Raw genomic sequence first — 17,996 nt, forward strand, 5'->3', positions numbered from 1 at the left:
ATAACTTTGATTACAAAGAAAAACACATGAATCATATTTATATCACAACATTAATTATAAGTTTTTTAAACATAATTCAAACATTTCAGAGGTGAACCTTGTCAATATTTGCCTTCCATGATAATACCTTTAAATTCATTTCGAATAAGTTTGCAAAAATGTTGATGTCAAATGAACAAAATCCAGTTACAAGTTTTAATTTTCATTTCCAATCACGAGGTAAACAAAGTCAACTACTACTACTTCTATACGAATCCGAGTTACAACCTGCTGATTATGTACCAGCTGTACAATGTAATGCACATCTTAAGCGTTGTTCAGTTATCACGCGGTTAACCGCAACGGTTATTTGTTAAACAATACGCTTCACATTTCTGAAATTTCTAAACACATCTAGCTCCATAAACGCGTGCAGGAACTTAAATTGCGCGCAGTTGTCAGTCGTTACACATTGAAATAAAAATGCCGCCGTTAACCGCTTCATATCTGAACGAGCCTTAGCAATATGACAATTTAAACGTATGCTATCTTCATTTAAATCCCGTCTGCACTAGTTTGGTCAGAAAGTATTTGACCACCCAGCGTGGCATTGACAGGTGGTTATCTCACCAGCTAAGCTCTCAACTACCATAAGAAAAAGAGGATGATGGGGGACCAATGGGCACCGTTTAGATATTGTTTTCTATATAGAAGGGGCAGGTAGCTACAAGTAGTGCAGTGGGGCTTTAAAGAAGCTGTAGGAATAAATGTTGTGGATAAACTAAATGAGTATTCTTACCGTTATTAATAATTATCCAAGCTGATATCTTGAGTGTAGAACGAAACTGGAAAATGAATCAGGAAGCGGAAGAATAGTGCGATATAGCGAAGTGATGAATCAGCACGTGGAGCGCGACTAGCTAGCTAGCGAAACGCGAATATAATGAAGGCACACAACCTTACAGTTCACACTTTCCGAAATTAACTTGAAGACATAAATCTAATTTGCGATGGAGTCCTCAAAATAAAACGATGATGATAAAGCTCCCTATTAATGTGAAAACCAACGAGATAACGCTTGTTGTATAATCTGCAATCGTCCTAAAATACACGTCCGATTGTAGAAACTGAAGATAGGAGAAGTGAGTGAAATAAGTGTGTGGAGACTTTTCCAAATGCTCTAAAGATGTGATGATTGGCTTATAGAAACAATAAGGTGCGATCCGATTGGAGTAACTAAATAACACTCTTGTTGCTGGGTGGCTCCATGGATGAAATAAACTAAGAGAATGTTTAGAATGTGCAGCTGTAGAATGTTATTGTTATTGAAGCTGGCTGAACGGAAAGTGCTAACGAAAGGAATGCTTGAAATGTTAAGTATATACAATGTTGATAAACATTCGTGACCTTAGTAAAGTTCAAGTCACTACAAAGCTTTTAAGCACAATAGTTAAGAATAATGCATAGTCACGTGGGACCCCATAGCCAAAGTTAAGTGTCACATGATAACAACTATCTTCAAAGAAAAAAAAATCAACAATCAATTTTAATACTCTATCGTAATCCTACTTAAATCATGTTCGGATTACGTAATAGTCATCACAATGTCCGCATATTTCTGGCAGTGATAGACAAGGCTATTGAAAAAAGTCCTTAGGTTGAGTTTTCGAAAGTATACAGCCGAAATCGTAATATGTCTGCATTTAAACAAATTATCTGGTAGTACAACAAGAAAAATTAGCTAATGATATGTACAAAATTCATTAATATCAATATGATTATCATCATTACTAAATTTAATTTTAATTTTTTCTACATAAGAGATGAACTAAAATTCCTTTTCGACCAAGGGCTATCGGTCTCGTGGCTGTCGTAGGCCATCGATCTCGCAAGCTTTCAGATAAACCTTTCAGTAGGCCTACGAGACCGAAATTAGGGACTTCTACATTTGCACGACGATAACGTGGACTGCAAAGTGTGACATCCTTTTAAGGCACTGCCAGTGCCTTAAAAGGACGTCACACTCAACTGTCAGTGCCTTAAAAAGGGCGTCATACGTCCACGCAAATCTAAAAGTCCCTAGTTTGGTCTAGTCGGAGTTCGGTCCCGTGCCTCATAACCGACCCCGGGCTCTATGGATAAAGTATATCCGCTATCAAAGCTTTTGCCCCCGAGGCACTCAAGTAATCTTCTAGTTCTGAGCAAGGGCCACCGGTCCTGTTCTTCCAGGCCATGAGGATTTCCATCAAGGCCTTCCGGTAGTCCTTGGAGTGTTTCATCAGAATGTTGTTGGCTTCGTTCGCCCCGATGCCTAGTTTTAAGCTGAAGGATTCGAAGTTTGCATTTGGAAATTCCCGCGAGACCTTGTCCAGTTGCTCCTGGGAGACGTTCTGGTTGATTCTTGTTCCTCTGCCCCGATTATTTGAAGAAAGGAGAAAAGGATTCTAGTTTATATGGAGAGGGCATAAAGACAATAAGCGAATAAGGCAGTGAGGGAAAAGCGAATTATTAAGGATAGAGAAAGCACTATTCACCATTTAACATTTTTAAATAAATACGTAACTAAATTTGGTAAATGGAAACTCGTTTACTGTTTCTAGAAATGTTTTCATGATTTTAAAACACTTTTTAAATAGGGCCGGGGAGTCAAACCAATGAAGGTATTTATATAAATTGATGAAACGGTATGAATGGAAAAACAAAACAAAACAAACTAAACGAAGAAAAACATATTTTTGTCTGAATCGTAAAAGTAGCTATAGCTATTCCTTTCGGAAATAAGGAGAAGCTTAGGTGTATTCATAATACTGATTGAGTACCTTGTTCATACATACCTTATTCCAGGTTCTACCTGGATCGCAGCGCTGATAACCTCCCCCGAAAAATGTGCCGACTCATCTGCTCAAAATTAAAAAGATGAGAATAATAACTCTTCAAGGTACAACAAAATACACATATTTCATCCTAGCGCATATATTCTGGGTATTCCTAAATAGGCCAATAAGGATGTGAAGTTCAAATAGACCATAGGCAGTTCGTACTAAAGAACATAGTTTATGAGCACAAATATTCACATATCTTACACGTGGTGAAGTCCTAGTTCATGCTTTAGAGTAATAAATGTCAAAGTCATGAATGTGCTTGATCAGTAATCAATAATCATCAATCATTGAATCATCAATAATGAACACCTTTTGCAGGTGAAAAATACATTTCTGTTAAAAATGTATTACAAGCGAGTACCGTATAATCTCTTTCATTATCATGTACTACTTTCTGTAGCCCCCCCCCCCCTCCCTCATCGACCCCATCCTGTGGTACTAACCTGCTAGTGCCGAGACGTTTTTAGTGTTTGATGTCTCTTTTACGTCCAGCCTTACTCTGAGTTTGACTCCAACTTCATCCTCAAGTTCTGGAGTAACAAGGAGTTTTGTCAAGCCTCGTGAAGTGTCAAGTTGCTCCTGTGAGACGCTTTCGTTCATTCTTGTTCCTCTGCCCGTGTTATTTGAAGTAAAGAAAAAAAGGATACTAGTTTGAATGGAGGAGGACGGACAGACTGGCAAATAAAGCAATGAAAAGGATGCGATTTATTATGGATAGAGAAATCACTCTTTTACCATTTAAACTTTCTATTTGAATACGTAACCAAATTTGTACATGGAAACTAGTGTACTGGTTTTACGAATTGTTTCCATGATTTTTTAGTCGAGCACTTTCATGTCAAATTGGGGAAATGGTATGAAAGGAAAAACAAAACTAAACTAAACCCAAACAAAACAAACAACATAAACAAAGAAAAACACATCTTTGTCTGATTCGTAAAAGTAGCTAAAACTACTCCATTTGGTAGCAACTTTGATTTCTAAGGAGATGTGTAGTTGAATTCATAATCAAATTGCTCCGATTGTCTCATTTTCGCTCGCTGGAACATTGCCAGCACAAACCACTGACCTCTACCTCCTGGACGGATCATCGCTTGCAACCTATTTTGATCAAATTACGGTGGGTGAACTTTCAAAAGTCAATGGGACATGAGGGTTCCAATGAAAGAGCTAGTGATAACGTAATTCGGGGTGGATGTGCTTTTCGTTTAAACAAAAAATGAATTTTTAACGACTTTTTTGTACAATTCCATAGGCTAACATGTATGGCTCCTGACTCTGACGATAGGAGGCGTTGTGAAATGTGACTAAACGTAGCTATATGACTTATTTAGTACCTTCTACGTACCTTTTAACAGGTTCTGCCTGGTTCGTAGCCCTGTTAGGAATTAGGTGATCGTCGGCAACGAGCTTCAAATTGGATTTCGTCAAGGCCTCACTAAGATCCTTCACTTTTTTCGCGCTGGGAGTCTTGTTCCTCCATGCAAATAGCATATTCTTGGTGCCTTTGGAAGACAATGCCATCAGCCCGATTTGTAGCAAGAAACATTTCCATCTTGGGTCGTGGGAAACCTAGATGAAGTCCAAGAGTCATGAGATTCTCGTTGTCTCCCAGAGCCTCCCCTATCTCGTTCAATTTCAGGTCCGTCAAAGACAGCATCCCGTCTGGTTTAATGGTAATAATATTCGAAGGTTAGAAATTACCAAAGTTCGCTATTTGCTACTATCTATATAAATCAACATACCTGAACCTGCAATGCTACTCTCTGCCATGTCTCAGAAGTTATGATTATGATATGTATGCTCTTGTCTTTGCCAGACAGAAATCGTGAAAGACGAAACGTTATATTCTATTCACAGTAGTATGGCAATGGCTTCTCCATGAGGAAAGTAAATAGCAATTAAAAGAGATGATCAAAGTCCCATTCAAAACGGGCGAAGCTACAGTGATCTGCCAACGGAGATGACGGCGGGAGGGGGGGGGGGTTACTTCATTTTGGGAGGGTTTAGGGGCAGGGGTATGAGCAGTGGCATAGCCTGATTAACAAGATTAAGGGGGCGCTGGAACGATGGGGGGGGGGTGCACTGGTCTTACTCGGAAAATTTAATCCGAGTTTATAAGGGCAAATAATAATAGATGAAGGTACCCGGGTGATATACGCATCATTATCGACTTATGTACGGGATACGCATTTAGTAAGGATTGATTGGGGATTGATAAAGCTTTAGCACTTAAGATTTCTAGCCTTGCCAGCTTAAACAAATAACAATGAAACATTCGTTAAATAAACACTTTTTTCTTGCCCTTTCTCTCCTTTTCCCTTCCCTTCCTTCTCTTTCTGTTTTAGGTTTGTTGGGGGGGGGGGGCAAGGGCCTTTCGCCCCCTGCCCCTGTAGTAAATAGTAGTGCCTGATAATGTATACAATCGCTGTTTACTACACATATGGGACATGAGAAGCAGTTGAATATTGAACAGAAACAAGCGGGGCAAATCGACTGGCGGTCATCATCACATTCACCGCCATTAGGAATAACTATAGATCATGAGGTGACAAATTTCACTGTGTGATTAATTGGATGTATAAGAACAATAATTGACCCATCAATATGCCATAGCTCATTACTGTGTGTCTGGAGTGTGTCGGGAATGTGAAAAGAAAACAAAAGTAACCCTTCTTTCAAATTCAGCCTACATAGATTCAGTTTCTATTGATGTAAGATAGCCTAGCAAAATATACACAAGTATTTCCTTGAGAAATATATGCATGAAACTACGAGGGCAAAAACTATATCAGTAGTATATACTGTATGGAAAGCAAATATACAAAATGTATTTGTAAAGTGTATCCGGTACTAGAAGTTCCTAGTTGACGAAATTCATATTTCAAAGAACCCATAGTGGCCGAATTATGATTAAGAAACAATGACATTTACTGTAAAAAGGTAAAAGATGAATGGTTTAGATAAGTAGTACGTGTAATTATATTATTTGTTCTCAATTCTCATACAATGATATGGTTTGATAAGTATTTTGGTCTTGATATGTATATATTCATTTTCTATCATGAATATCTGTGATCTGTGATATTCAAGATACAAGAAATGTTTGAATGCCGCTACAGAATTGCAAATCATTCTATCTTATGTTAACTCAGTTGTATAAATAGTGGTGCCTGATAATATATACAATCGCTGACTTTTGTTTTCTAATGTTTTTAATGTTTATACAATTTATTATATTTATTGTGTTTATTTTTCAGCATGCATTTTTTAAAACTCCTTTTTATTGCATATATCTGGAGAGTCACAAACAAATACTTTGTCTGTTCGGTTATACCATCAAATTGGGTTACTGATTGAGCTACCCCCATGCCTTACATACTCCGTGCACTCTAGGTAAATGGCTACAGCCATAGAGACCTAAAGTTTCCATATCCTCCTATTTATTTATTTTCATTTGAGTGTGTGTGTGTGAGTTATTCTGTTTATCTGTTGGGTTGTTGATCTTGTAGAAACCGTAGGATTAGCAATCAGGCTAAGTATGATAGGTGCATGAACAGATTGACACAGCAAGAAGCTAGGGATAGATCGTTCAATAAAAGAATTTGTATAAATATGATTGACTTCAGTTCATTACCGCAGTTACTCAACTGGGTCCAATTCGCTTTTTTTCAACATACATTTTCAATTGTGATAAATTGCATGTAAATGAGGATTTTTTTAATGTTTATCGTAGAATTCAGTCTCTTTTATGCCACATAATAATCTCACTGTGCATTATTGTATTAATCATGGAATAGATATATTAAAGACTTTCAGATGATCGAACTGTTAAAGGGTTTAACATGGAGCTAATCAAAACATGAATTTTGGCGTCAATTTGGGTCTTTTGTTATGTGCAAAATTATACTTGAGACGAAGAAACGGCCATGAATAAAGGCAAACAAAGCAAGTTAAGTTTCTGTGCAATGGGTCTGTTTATTTCCTTCAAATTAGACATACAGCTGAATAATTGCATACAAGTTCGATACATATGATAACTTAGCGTACAAAGTAAACAATATTGATTAAAGCTCGTGGAAGATTCCTGGCATAATTTACATTTACCACCGGTAGGGGGTGGGGTGGGTCAATAACAGTTTTAGAAGTGTTTTGTGTTTTCTAGATGTCATCAACAGAATTGTTCGACTATTATGAAAAAGTGTCTTGTTTTTATTTATTTCGAGTTCTTTTTTTCATTTATTTTTCTCGACAAATTTGTCGTATTAAAAAAGCTGAGCAGGCTATCCAGCCATTCACTATATTCTCAATTTTATATGAACATGTACTTTTGTTATATTGTTGATATTGTTTTTCATATTGTGATCTGGAAAATAACTACCATACAATACCAGTACTTAGTAACAAGTAACTTATACACAAACAAAATGAGTTGTGGTTTCATTTTCCTCAACAATCACAAGCCACCTAGCTATGATGATTGGTCATCAAATGTATTTTAGATTTACATATTTATTGATTTATTTTTATGTAAAAAAAAACATATATATACAAATTACCATTGGGGACAAAGAATTTGCATGTTTGATAGCTTCCAGATTTGGGAAACCTTCAGCGAAAATGGTGAACATTCTGAGCCTAACTCGACAATTAGAATGTAACTAAGATTTTGTAATATTTCCAACATACAGGCCTAGCCAAACAAATCAATTTATTAAACCCTTTTATGACTTCCATACCAAAAGTTGTCCAAGACATGAAATATCTTTCTATTTAAAAGATGGCATTATTTTCATCGATTCTTCTCAAATGGCATAATGAAATTGTGACATCAGGAGCAATGGAAACCGCCATTTAAAAGATTTGGGAAACCTCTTTAAAGGTATTCGTCAGTTAAAGCTTATCTGCACTAGTTTGGCCAGGAGGGATTAGAACATACAGCGAGGGCACTGACAGCTCTCAAATAACATAATAAATAGAGGATCATGGGGGACCAACAGGCACCGATTGGGGAAGTTTTCTATATAGAGGGAGCAATTAGCTACAATTCGTACAGAGGGCCTCCAAAATAATGAAATCTTCTATGCCTTTCAGTGATACCAGTATATTTAATTGACATGAAACTTCGGTAGCTTCGAACAAAAATTAAAAAAAAAAGCCAAAGTTATAAGAAATCAACAGTTTACATTCCGGTGACATCGACTTATCCTCTAAGAATATCCCAGGAAAATCACTTCAGGTGTTTCTCAGCAACGTACCCCAACTTGGCAGCCACCAAGGCATCCCAGAGCTTCTTCGCCTGGTCAGCGCCGGGAGTGTTGTTCCTCCATGCAGATAGCATATTCTTGGTGCCTTTGGAAGACACAATGCCATCAACTCGATTTGTAGCAAGAAACATGTCCACCTCAGATTCGATGAAACCAAGATGTAATCCCAGAGCCGCAAGTTTCACGTGGTTACCCAGAGCGTCCGCTATCTCGATCAATTCCAGGTCCGTCAAAGGTGTCATCCTGCCTGGTTTGATAATAACAGCAATAATATAAATGATAATGATAATCATAATCATAATAATACTAATACATGTTGCAGTAATGATAATCACAAATTAGTAATACTATTAATGACAATAGTGGGTTCTTATTATATAGGTTAGGTTTGTCCGACTTGACTCCCCTGACGCTACACATTTATTACTCTGGCTTTAACATGACTGCTATTACGCCGCCGTAGAATTTCGAGGATTCAATTCCTGCCAAGTACCCATTTAACTCACTTTGGTCGAGTATGGCAAATGTTCATTAATGTATTGCCAAAGAAAATTAGTGCCGCGGCGTGACTCGAACCCAAAACCATAAGTGATCAGCAGTCCACTTGAAGAAATGTCCTATATTCAGCGAAATAAATATACAAATGTTCGAAGGTTAGAAATTACCAATTTTCGCTATTTGCTATATTATCAATATATAAATCAACATATCTGAACCTGCGGTACTACTGTCTGCCATGTCTTAGAAGTTTTGCTTATGATAGGTGTGTTCTTGTCTTTGACAGACTAAAATCGTGACAGACGAAAAGTTATATTGTATACACAGTTTTTAACAGTATACAAAGCGATACGGCAATGATTCTCGAGTCGATAACAGAAAGCGAATGACAAATAAAAAGAAAACAAAGTCACATTCACCCACGCGAAGGCTTAGCAATCTGCCAACGAGAACGGTGGGGGCGTTGTTACATTTTGTGACGGTTAACCCTATTTTAACTGGGCTATTTCAGACCAGATTTTTATTGGGGGGGGGGGGGGCAATTTGACGCCCCTAAGATTTCGGCCGTTTCACAGCCGATCGCCGCGAAAATTTGCATGCATATCAAGTGAAGTGTATAGAATACTATAGTAATTTCAATTTTTTGAAAAATTTACTCATTTGCATATTTATGGTAATTTATGCAAATAAGATCATAACATTTTCATTTTTACCCATATATCATATATAATTCATATTTAAGCATTCTTTTTCACTACATAAATTCGTTAGACCATTTGGAATAAGAATACGACAACAAAAAATGGAAGAGCCAGGTTATACCTTATGTTATCTCTTGCTTTGATAATTTCTAAGTTATGTATTTTATTGTTTTTGTTGTTTTATTTCATTTATAACTAAAATTTTAACTATTTTGACCCCAAAATAAACACCTAAACTTTAAACAAGACCAATTAACCAATGTTTTATCTCTTCTTAGGAAAAATGACATTTCCATATGTTTTGTACACAAATCACAACAAATGAGCGATTTTCGGGCTGACATGCAAACATAAAAGGTTACGTGACTTTGTAACTATACGTCCGATTTTCAAAAAAAAAATCTTTTAAAAGATGCGTAAGACTCGAAAGAAAAAAGTCACGAAAGGAAAACTGAATATCTGACGCGGCTCCGGACTAGTCATTAAACTACTACAGGGGGGTCAAATTGCCCCCCCCCCCTCCCAGTTAACATAGGGTTTAGAGCCTGGGGATATGAGCAGTGGCGCAGCCCGAGTTCATAGATTTATGGGAACTGAAACAATGGGGGGGGGGGGGGTATCTGGGGATCGATGTCCAGGCTGTAGCCTGTCCAGATACGGTATGAAATTTGTTATCTTGGTTATGTTTTAGCTGTAGGTCCTGATGCTAATCTCAAACTACATGTTAATTTCAGTTTGTAGGCCACTTAAAAGGATTGGGTAACTTTGTCTCAGATTCTCAAAATAAATCCTGGATTTAGCTCATGTTGCAATGATAATTATAACCTTTTAGTCAGTAAGGAACCCCATGAATTTTACAAGCCGATCGCCTGTCTGATTTTCAAGATACGAAATCGAAATTCAAAAAATAGTTTTCCTCACGGTTTTTATTACACTACAGTCTATTGGGGAAAATGAGTATGGTAATACCGGTCACTCAAAGATTTTTTTTTTTTTTTCATTTTGAGGTACTTCATGATCATTTTAACAATATACTAAACCTCACCCAAGAAATAACTTTATTTATTATGAGAGATTTAGTATAATCTTGCCCATTTATCTACAAGATTCCCCATCAAAATGTATGAGAGAGGCATAAAGCAAGAATAATGTACAGTTTCTCAGCACGCCATGGGCATCGCCATTTTCTTGATAATGTGACGTACTATGTGAAGTTTTTTATCAAATAAATGAATTAAAATTTATAGATGATTTATTCCAAGGTGTGTGCGTTGATGAAGCATTGTATTCACCTGTTATTACATTAAATGTACTAAAATTTCCAGAACGCAAATTGCACTAATAAGTCGGTGAAGCTAACTATCTAGTCGACCGCTACCACAACTATTAAGCTGGGGTGAATGTTGTTACGATATACGATATCCGATATATCCGGTATCCGTCGTAGTTCAAGAAACATGGTCACCATCATCACAAACCTGACTGCCGACTCGTCTATTATCATGAGTATCTACTAAATCTAAGACCCTCGAACTCATCATGGTGGCAGCTGCTGGGATCTTCGAAATCAAGTTTGATTTTTGAAGACACAATTGATCCAGTTCACGACAGTTGGGAAGTATAATTAGCAAAATTATCGTCGATTAGCGATTTGTCACGTCGCACTTTTTCGTATGCATAGTACGTGCATCGTACATACCGCACAGTGTACCGAGACACTGATGCTACTGCGTAATCCCGATGAACTCGTACGTGAATGGTGATGTGTGTATGAGCATATAAAGGTTCATAAAGCCTGCTCAGAATAGCCTAATCAAGTTATAACTGTGCTCAATCACTGACACAGGGGTCTGCATAATGACTTAACTAGCAAAGTTTAAATCTAAAATTAAACTAAATCAGAGGTGTGAACATTAAACCTGTTTTCAGATAATATTAACAATAATATCTGGTGTGTGAGGAATTGTCACTGTCGGACATATTGAGTGAGAGTGATCAACATTTTCATTGCATGAGACACCTAATGACATTCACACAGGTGTGAGAGCGTACACAGGTTTACGTGTACGAACCTTATCAACACCAGCCGGTTAGGACCTGTTCACACTAAGATAAACAACACAAAGATTTACACTCATTCATATAATCTGTCGTAACCAATACGCACACGTGACATATACAATGAGTACTAAGTATCCAGAGATGAACTGGGAGGTACCAGACCTACCCGAAGAGTTCAAGCTATTCAAGCAGAGAATGGAGCTTGTGTTGGCAGATCAAGAAATAACAGAAAACAAAAAAAAAGGCTATAAAAATAAAAATCGCTGTAGGCAACGAAGGTTTGCGCCGCATCAATGCGTCTGGGCTATCAGAGGCCGACCAAGAAAAACCACAAGAGCTGTGGAAATTATTTGAGAAACAAATAAAGGTAAACATTAATTTTCGGGTCCATCGTCTCGAGCTGATGCGATATCGGCAGAGACAAGATGAGAGCATTGACGCATTCGTTACTCGATGTAGAGACAAAGCCAACACATGCGATTTTGAGGAATCCGAGCTTGCCGAGCGGATAATGGAGGTAGTCATCACCTCAACACCAAGTCTAGAATTCCAGAAATTCCTATTGGACCAGCCTAAAGGATATCTAATCGAAGCAATTCTAGTAGAGGGTCGAAAATACGAGGCAGTTGCGGCGAGCAGAAAATGCCTAGAAACGCTTGAGCCGGCTAAAGAAAGCATAGATTCGTTCAAGCGGAACCAGGGACGAAAGACGTGTGGAAACTGTGGACGTATCCACAAACCTCGTCAGTGCCCTGCGTACCACGATGTGTGTCGTGCCTGTGACACAAAGGGCCATTGGGCCAAGTTCTGTAGAAAGGCTAAGAACGATCGAAGTCGAAAACCAGATCGTAGATCAGATGACCATAAATCTGATGACCGTCAACCGAAACACGGTAACCAATCACGATCAAAATCAAAGGGTCGAAAGTATAAACCGATAAGTGAAATGGACACTGAACATGATACTAGCACAGATCATGAACATCAACAATCAGCAGGTCCATCAAACTTCGAACATTTTGACACCATACACACGATCGGAACACACACAGTGATCAACTCAAAGGGTACAGTAGCTTTTGCAAACATTGACATCATATGCCCACAGAAATCAGGTCAGCATTACCTATATCTGAAGATAGACTCTGGGGCAAGCGCTAATACTATCACAGTACGCACAGCCAAACAAATATATGGTGACAAGTGGAGGCAAGTAGTGAAACGTACACCAGTAAAGCTAGTAGCATATGGCGAAATATCAATACCATGCGTTGGTACACTAGACATAAAGTGTAGATACAAGAGTCCAGAATGGTATACACATACATTCTACGTAGCAGACGTGAATGGACCAGCTATCTTAGGGTTGTTAGGTTGCACAGATCTCGGGATTATCACAATCCACACAATGCACAAGGACACACCTACACATACACCTATCACAAGTGTTAGTGACCTCAAACAAACATACCCAGATCAGTTTGATGCCATAGGAAGCTTTAGCGGGAAAGCAATGCTGCATCTGAAAGATGATGCAGAGCCCACCATAGATGCACCTAGAAAGTGCAGTGTCCACCTGAAGGACAAGATCAAAGCCGAACTAGATAACATGGAGAAGCAAGGAGTCATCAGAAAGATAGAACACCACACAGATTGGTGTAGCTCGATGACCACCGTTGTGAAGAAAGATGGATCCATACGGATATGTCTTGACCCCAGAAGGTTGAACGATGCCTTGAAAAGGTGTCCACACAAAATTCCAACCTTGGAAGAAATCCAACCAATCTTCGCAGGAGCTCAATTCTTCTCCAAGCTAGACGCAAAGGCTGGATACTGGTCAGTACACCTAGCAGAGGAATGCCAAGACCTGACCACCTTCAGAACACCATTTGGAAGATATTGTTTCCAAAGATTACCCTTCGGCTTATGCACAAGCCAAGACATCTTCCAGCAACACATGGATAGGATCGTCCAGAATGTGCCTGGCTGCGTATGTATCGCAGACGACATTGCCATTGTCGGGAAAACAGAGGAGGAACACGACAAGAATCTCCACTTACTCATGGAGACAGCGAAACAGGAAGGACTCGTGTTCAACAGCTCCAAGTGTACTATCAAGAAGGAAGCTATCAGCTACTTTGGATCCATGTACACAAGATCTGGAATCTTCCCAGATCCAAGCAAGGTTGAAGCTATCAATACAATGCCTTCACCTAAGGACAAGGAAGATGTTCAGAGATGCCTAGGATTATTCACATACCTAGCACCATACATTCCTAATCTATCAGAGAAGTCAGCACCACTTCGTGAACTCCTTCACAAGGAAATTCCATTTGTCTGGGACGAGGATCACGAACATGCCTTAAACAGCCTGAAAAGCGCAGTCTCATCAGGTGCATGCCTGCAGTTCTTTGACCCAAAGAAAGAGACAACCGTTGAGGTAGATGCATCAATGAAAGGGCTGGGAGCATGCCTGCTCCAAGATGGCAAATCCGTAGCTTTTGCATCCAAAAGTCTCTCCAATGCACAGTCCAACTACTCGAACATAGAGAGGGAAACCTTAGCCCTAGTGTTTGGTATCGTCCGATTCCATACATACCTATTCGGGAAGGAATTCACTGTGATAACAGATCACAGGCCTTTGGAGACAATTTGGAAGAAACCTCTAAGAAGCGCACCACCTCGTCTACAGAGACTATTGATCAAGGTACAAGGATACAGATGCCAAGTCAAGTACCGACCTGGGAAAGAAATGATTCTTTCAGATACCTTGAGCCGTCTTCCTAACCCCAAGGAAGCACGCGATGTTCCACTAGACATCAGAGTGGAATCAATCTGCTCCGAAGTAGAAGACACTCATCAAATCGACTTGATCTTCTTCGGACAACACAAGAGAACAGAACTCCAGAGGGAAACATCCAATGACCCTGTTCTTAGGTCATTGTGGCAGACAGTCACTCAGGGTTGGCCTGAAACTCTTCAGGAGCTGCCGACATCCCTCAGGGAATTCTGGTCTTACAGAGATGAGATTGGAGTATCTCAAGGAGTACTCTTCAAAGGAAGCAGAGTCATCATACCGAAGACACTTCGAGAAGATATCCTCAGACAACTTCATCTTGGACACATGGGAATCGAGAGCACGAGACGACTAGCTCGTGAGACAGTGTTCTGGCCACATATCAACAAGGACATTGAACAGATCGTAAAGCAATGTGCTGCATGCCAGGAACACCAGGCAAGGCAACAGAAAGAGCCGTTGCTTCCCCATGATGTACCTTCAGCACCTTGGACTAGACTAGGAACAGATTTGTTCATGCTAAACAGACAAGACTATTTACTCGTCACTGACTATTACTCCAAGTATCCGATAGTCTACAAGCTGACTGACACATCAAGTGCTGCAGTAGCCAACGTGATGAGTGGAATCTTCAGTCTATTTGGTCCACCAGAGGAGATCGTATCCGACAACGGTCCACAATTTGTCGGGAAGCACTTCAAGGACATGTGCCGGAAGTGGTCGATCACCCATACAACCTCTTCACCTCACTATCCAAGATCCAACGGACTAGCTGAGAGAATGGTTCGTACCGTCAAGAATCTGTTGAAAAAGTGTTCACAGACTGGCCAAGACAGTCAACTGGCTATGTCACACCTAAGAGCAACACCCGTTGACAGTCACATGAGATCACCTGCAGAGATGTTGTTTGGAAGACCCATCAGAACAACACTGCCAAGTCATTATCTTTCAAGAGAATCTACCACCACTGATCATCTCTTGAATCGACAGAGTAAGATGAAAGAAACGCACGATCGACATGCGGGTCCAGATCTTCCACCACTCCACGTAGGACAACCAGTCAGAGTCCTACATCCCAAAGATCATACTTGGATACCAGCCAAAGTATCCAAAGTCTGCGACGAGCCTAGGTCGTATGAAGTATCAACACCTAACGGAGGAATCCTGAGACGAAACCGATCTCACCTGAGGGAGATTCCATCGTCAACCAACCCTACTCCAAAGCGTGTTAGGTTCGACGAAGACTACACTTCATCTACTCAAGCAGAAACACCACAACAGAATGGCAACAGCCATCAGCCAACACCAGAAACTCAGAACATTCAATCTAAAGGACCAACATCAAACTCGCAAACCACAACAAGATATGGACGCAACATCCGTACACCAGCGAGATACATGTTTGAAGATTGAAACTGAACTCTTAAATTTCTTCAAAGAAGAGAGAAGATAAAGAAGAACACAGAAGACGCTTAGTTTAATGTAGTCTAAGAAGTTTATTGTTCATATGTATGTATAATCATTGTACAGTATTTTTGGTATGACAAGCATAATGTTTATAAGTCTAAACAGATGCTAGCCCAAACATGTTTCGTTTGGAAATTCATTTTATAAAGGAATCAAGTTATATCAAAACTATGTTCAATCTTGCAGATCAACTGTGAAGTTGAAAGTGGAACGATATAATTATTTATACAGTCAATACTCATTCGTTAATACGATACAAAAGAAACGTATTGAAAACAAATCAAGATTTTATGTTATATAACCTGATTGGAAAAAGTTCATTAGGAAGCAAATAACCAAAACTTGCATACTACCAAAAGTATTGTTATCAAAGCAATATGTCATTAATCATCGATCAGTGATGCTCACTGATTCCCAATCTTTCCAGAGGAAGGGGGATGTTACGATATACGATATCCGATATATCCGGTATCCGTCGTAGTTCAAGAAACATGGTCACCATCATCACAAACCTGACTGCCGACTCGTCTATTATCATGAGTATCTACTAAATCTAAGACCCTCGAACTCATCAAATGTTTCTCATTTATGAAATATATTTGACAACTGCTATAGTATACTAAAGTATCGTTTCCCTGTTATATCCTTTTAACCAATTATAATTTCTATATTCTCAGCTATGATTTTTCATCATTGAAAAGTAAACGTTTTGTTACTGATTAAAAAAAAGTCTTTCCAACTAACGCTTGGTGCACAATACATGTATAACTTCAACTGGTACGTCACATGTTCAAGAAAATGACTGCACCCATGCCATGCTAAAAGGCATCACATCGTCATCTATATATCTCTTGTTCATTTCCGTAGGGAATATTGTACATCAACGGGCAGGAATTATATCTCATTTTTCAGAATACCTACACGTATTCTACGGGGTGAGGTTTCCTTTTAAGACAATTATTGTTTACATGGTAGGAACAGATATCTATTTTTAGAGAAAGTTGAAATGTCTCTAAACCAAAATGATTTGATTACAATATCAAAAATTCCCATCAAAGTATAAACAAGCTGTTTTGTAAAACAGAATAGGCCTAAACGGATTTCAATAACAATAAAGACTATGTAGTTTCATCCATCGCTTAGATATAAACATAACGGGAAGTTTAAAACAAAAATCTGTATCTGGATATAGTATGTGGACCCTAAATGTACCCGAATTGTTTGCGTTTGTTCAGTGGTAATAATGCACGCATCCATATGAATCACATGGGATTGCAATTGCATGAACGTATTTAGTTAGTGGCCTATGAACTACTTCGAAAAGGGAATGCCTTCTATTTGAACCAGGAACATCGATGTGACAAATATCTGTTCACAGTTAGCGGTTATGTAGGGTAAAGTACGAGTTACTCTATTGTCTGAATTTCAATGACATGGGTGGTTTGAGATTAAAGCGACGGATGAACACCAAATATTAATTGTGTCCATGCAGTTCACATTGGCACTGACACTACCCTCATAGAGAGAGAGAGAGAGAGAGAGAGAGAGAGAGAGAAAGAGAAAAGGAGAGAGAGAGATAGAGAGAGAGACAGAAAGAAAGAGAAAAGAGAGAGAGAGAAAGACACACACACAGAGACGCGTATGTGTGTCTTTATCGTGTGTGTGTACGTGTGCGTGTGTGTGTGTGTGTGTGTCTGCGTGTGTGTACATGTATATACTGTATAATTCAACAGTAATTGTAATAATTTCATGATCTTATTTTTCATGAACTCTACTGGAAAAACAAATACTACATTATTTACCCGTTAGTAGTCCAGAGGTACGCGATGCTGGTTTTTTTTTGGTAGGTTCGGTCACAGTATCTATATAACAATCATAATAATAATACTAATAATACTAATAGTAATACCTTATTTATAGATTGCAATTTCCACGTATGTTCATATGCGTTTTACAATTAAGTTATTAACAGGAAAGGTGAGTTTTTGTTATTTTCTTTAGGTATTGAGAGATCGGTGGTTGCGAGGAAAAGAAATATAGTGTTGAATTAATACAAATGGAAACACGTTTCAGCATTGGAGTTATGCAAAATTAGGGAGCATTTAAAAGAAATTAACCAATTGCAATTTTAAATTGAGGCCCGAAGATGTACAGATAATTACATTTGGTAATGCCCATGTATCATTCTTATCATCATCATCATCGTCATCATTATTGTTATCATTAGACGTAGTATTTTTATAATCATTATTATTTAATTATCGGTATTGGTAACAACATATGTATGTTTTGGTTGGGTATCTACAATCCAACTTTTTCAAGGTCTATGTTTAAATCATACACT

The 17,996-nt window shown here is 38.6% G+C and overlaps 1 protein-coding gene across 3 annotated transcripts in view; it reads right to left on the reverse strand.

Annotated features, from left to right (window-relative positions):
* LOC105445398 overlaps positions 1–17,996 on the reverse strand; it is a 31,848-nt gene that overhangs the window by 6,957 nt on the left and 6,895 nt on the right. The window contains exons 3-4 of one of the 3 annotated variants that reach the window (XR_004062610.1): positions 17,455–17,514; positions 6,972–8,375 (exon numbers count right to left, since the gene is read on the reverse strand). Coding sequence is in view for 2 of the 3 variants with exons in the window: in XM_030977661.1 (XP_030833521.1) it covers positions 8,092–8,375; positions 17,455–17,514 (344 nt within the window). In the remaining variant the exon portion in view is untranslated. Of the gene's footprint in view, positions 1–6,819; positions 8,376–17,454; positions 17,515–17,996 lie in introns of those variants that run through there. The other 2 variants (XM_030977661.1, XM_030977662.1) reach the window with 2 other exon arrangements.

The sequence above is a fragment of the Strongylocentrotus purpuratus genome, unplaced genomic scaffold, assembly GCF_000002235.5.
Source record: "Strongylocentrotus purpuratus isolate Spur 01 unplaced genomic scaffold, Spur_5.0 spur5_scaffold_1, whole genome shotgun sequence".
Lineage (NCBI taxonomy): Eukaryota > Metazoa > Echinodermata > Echinoidea > Camarodonta > Strongylocentrotidae > Strongylocentrotus > Strongylocentrotus purpuratus.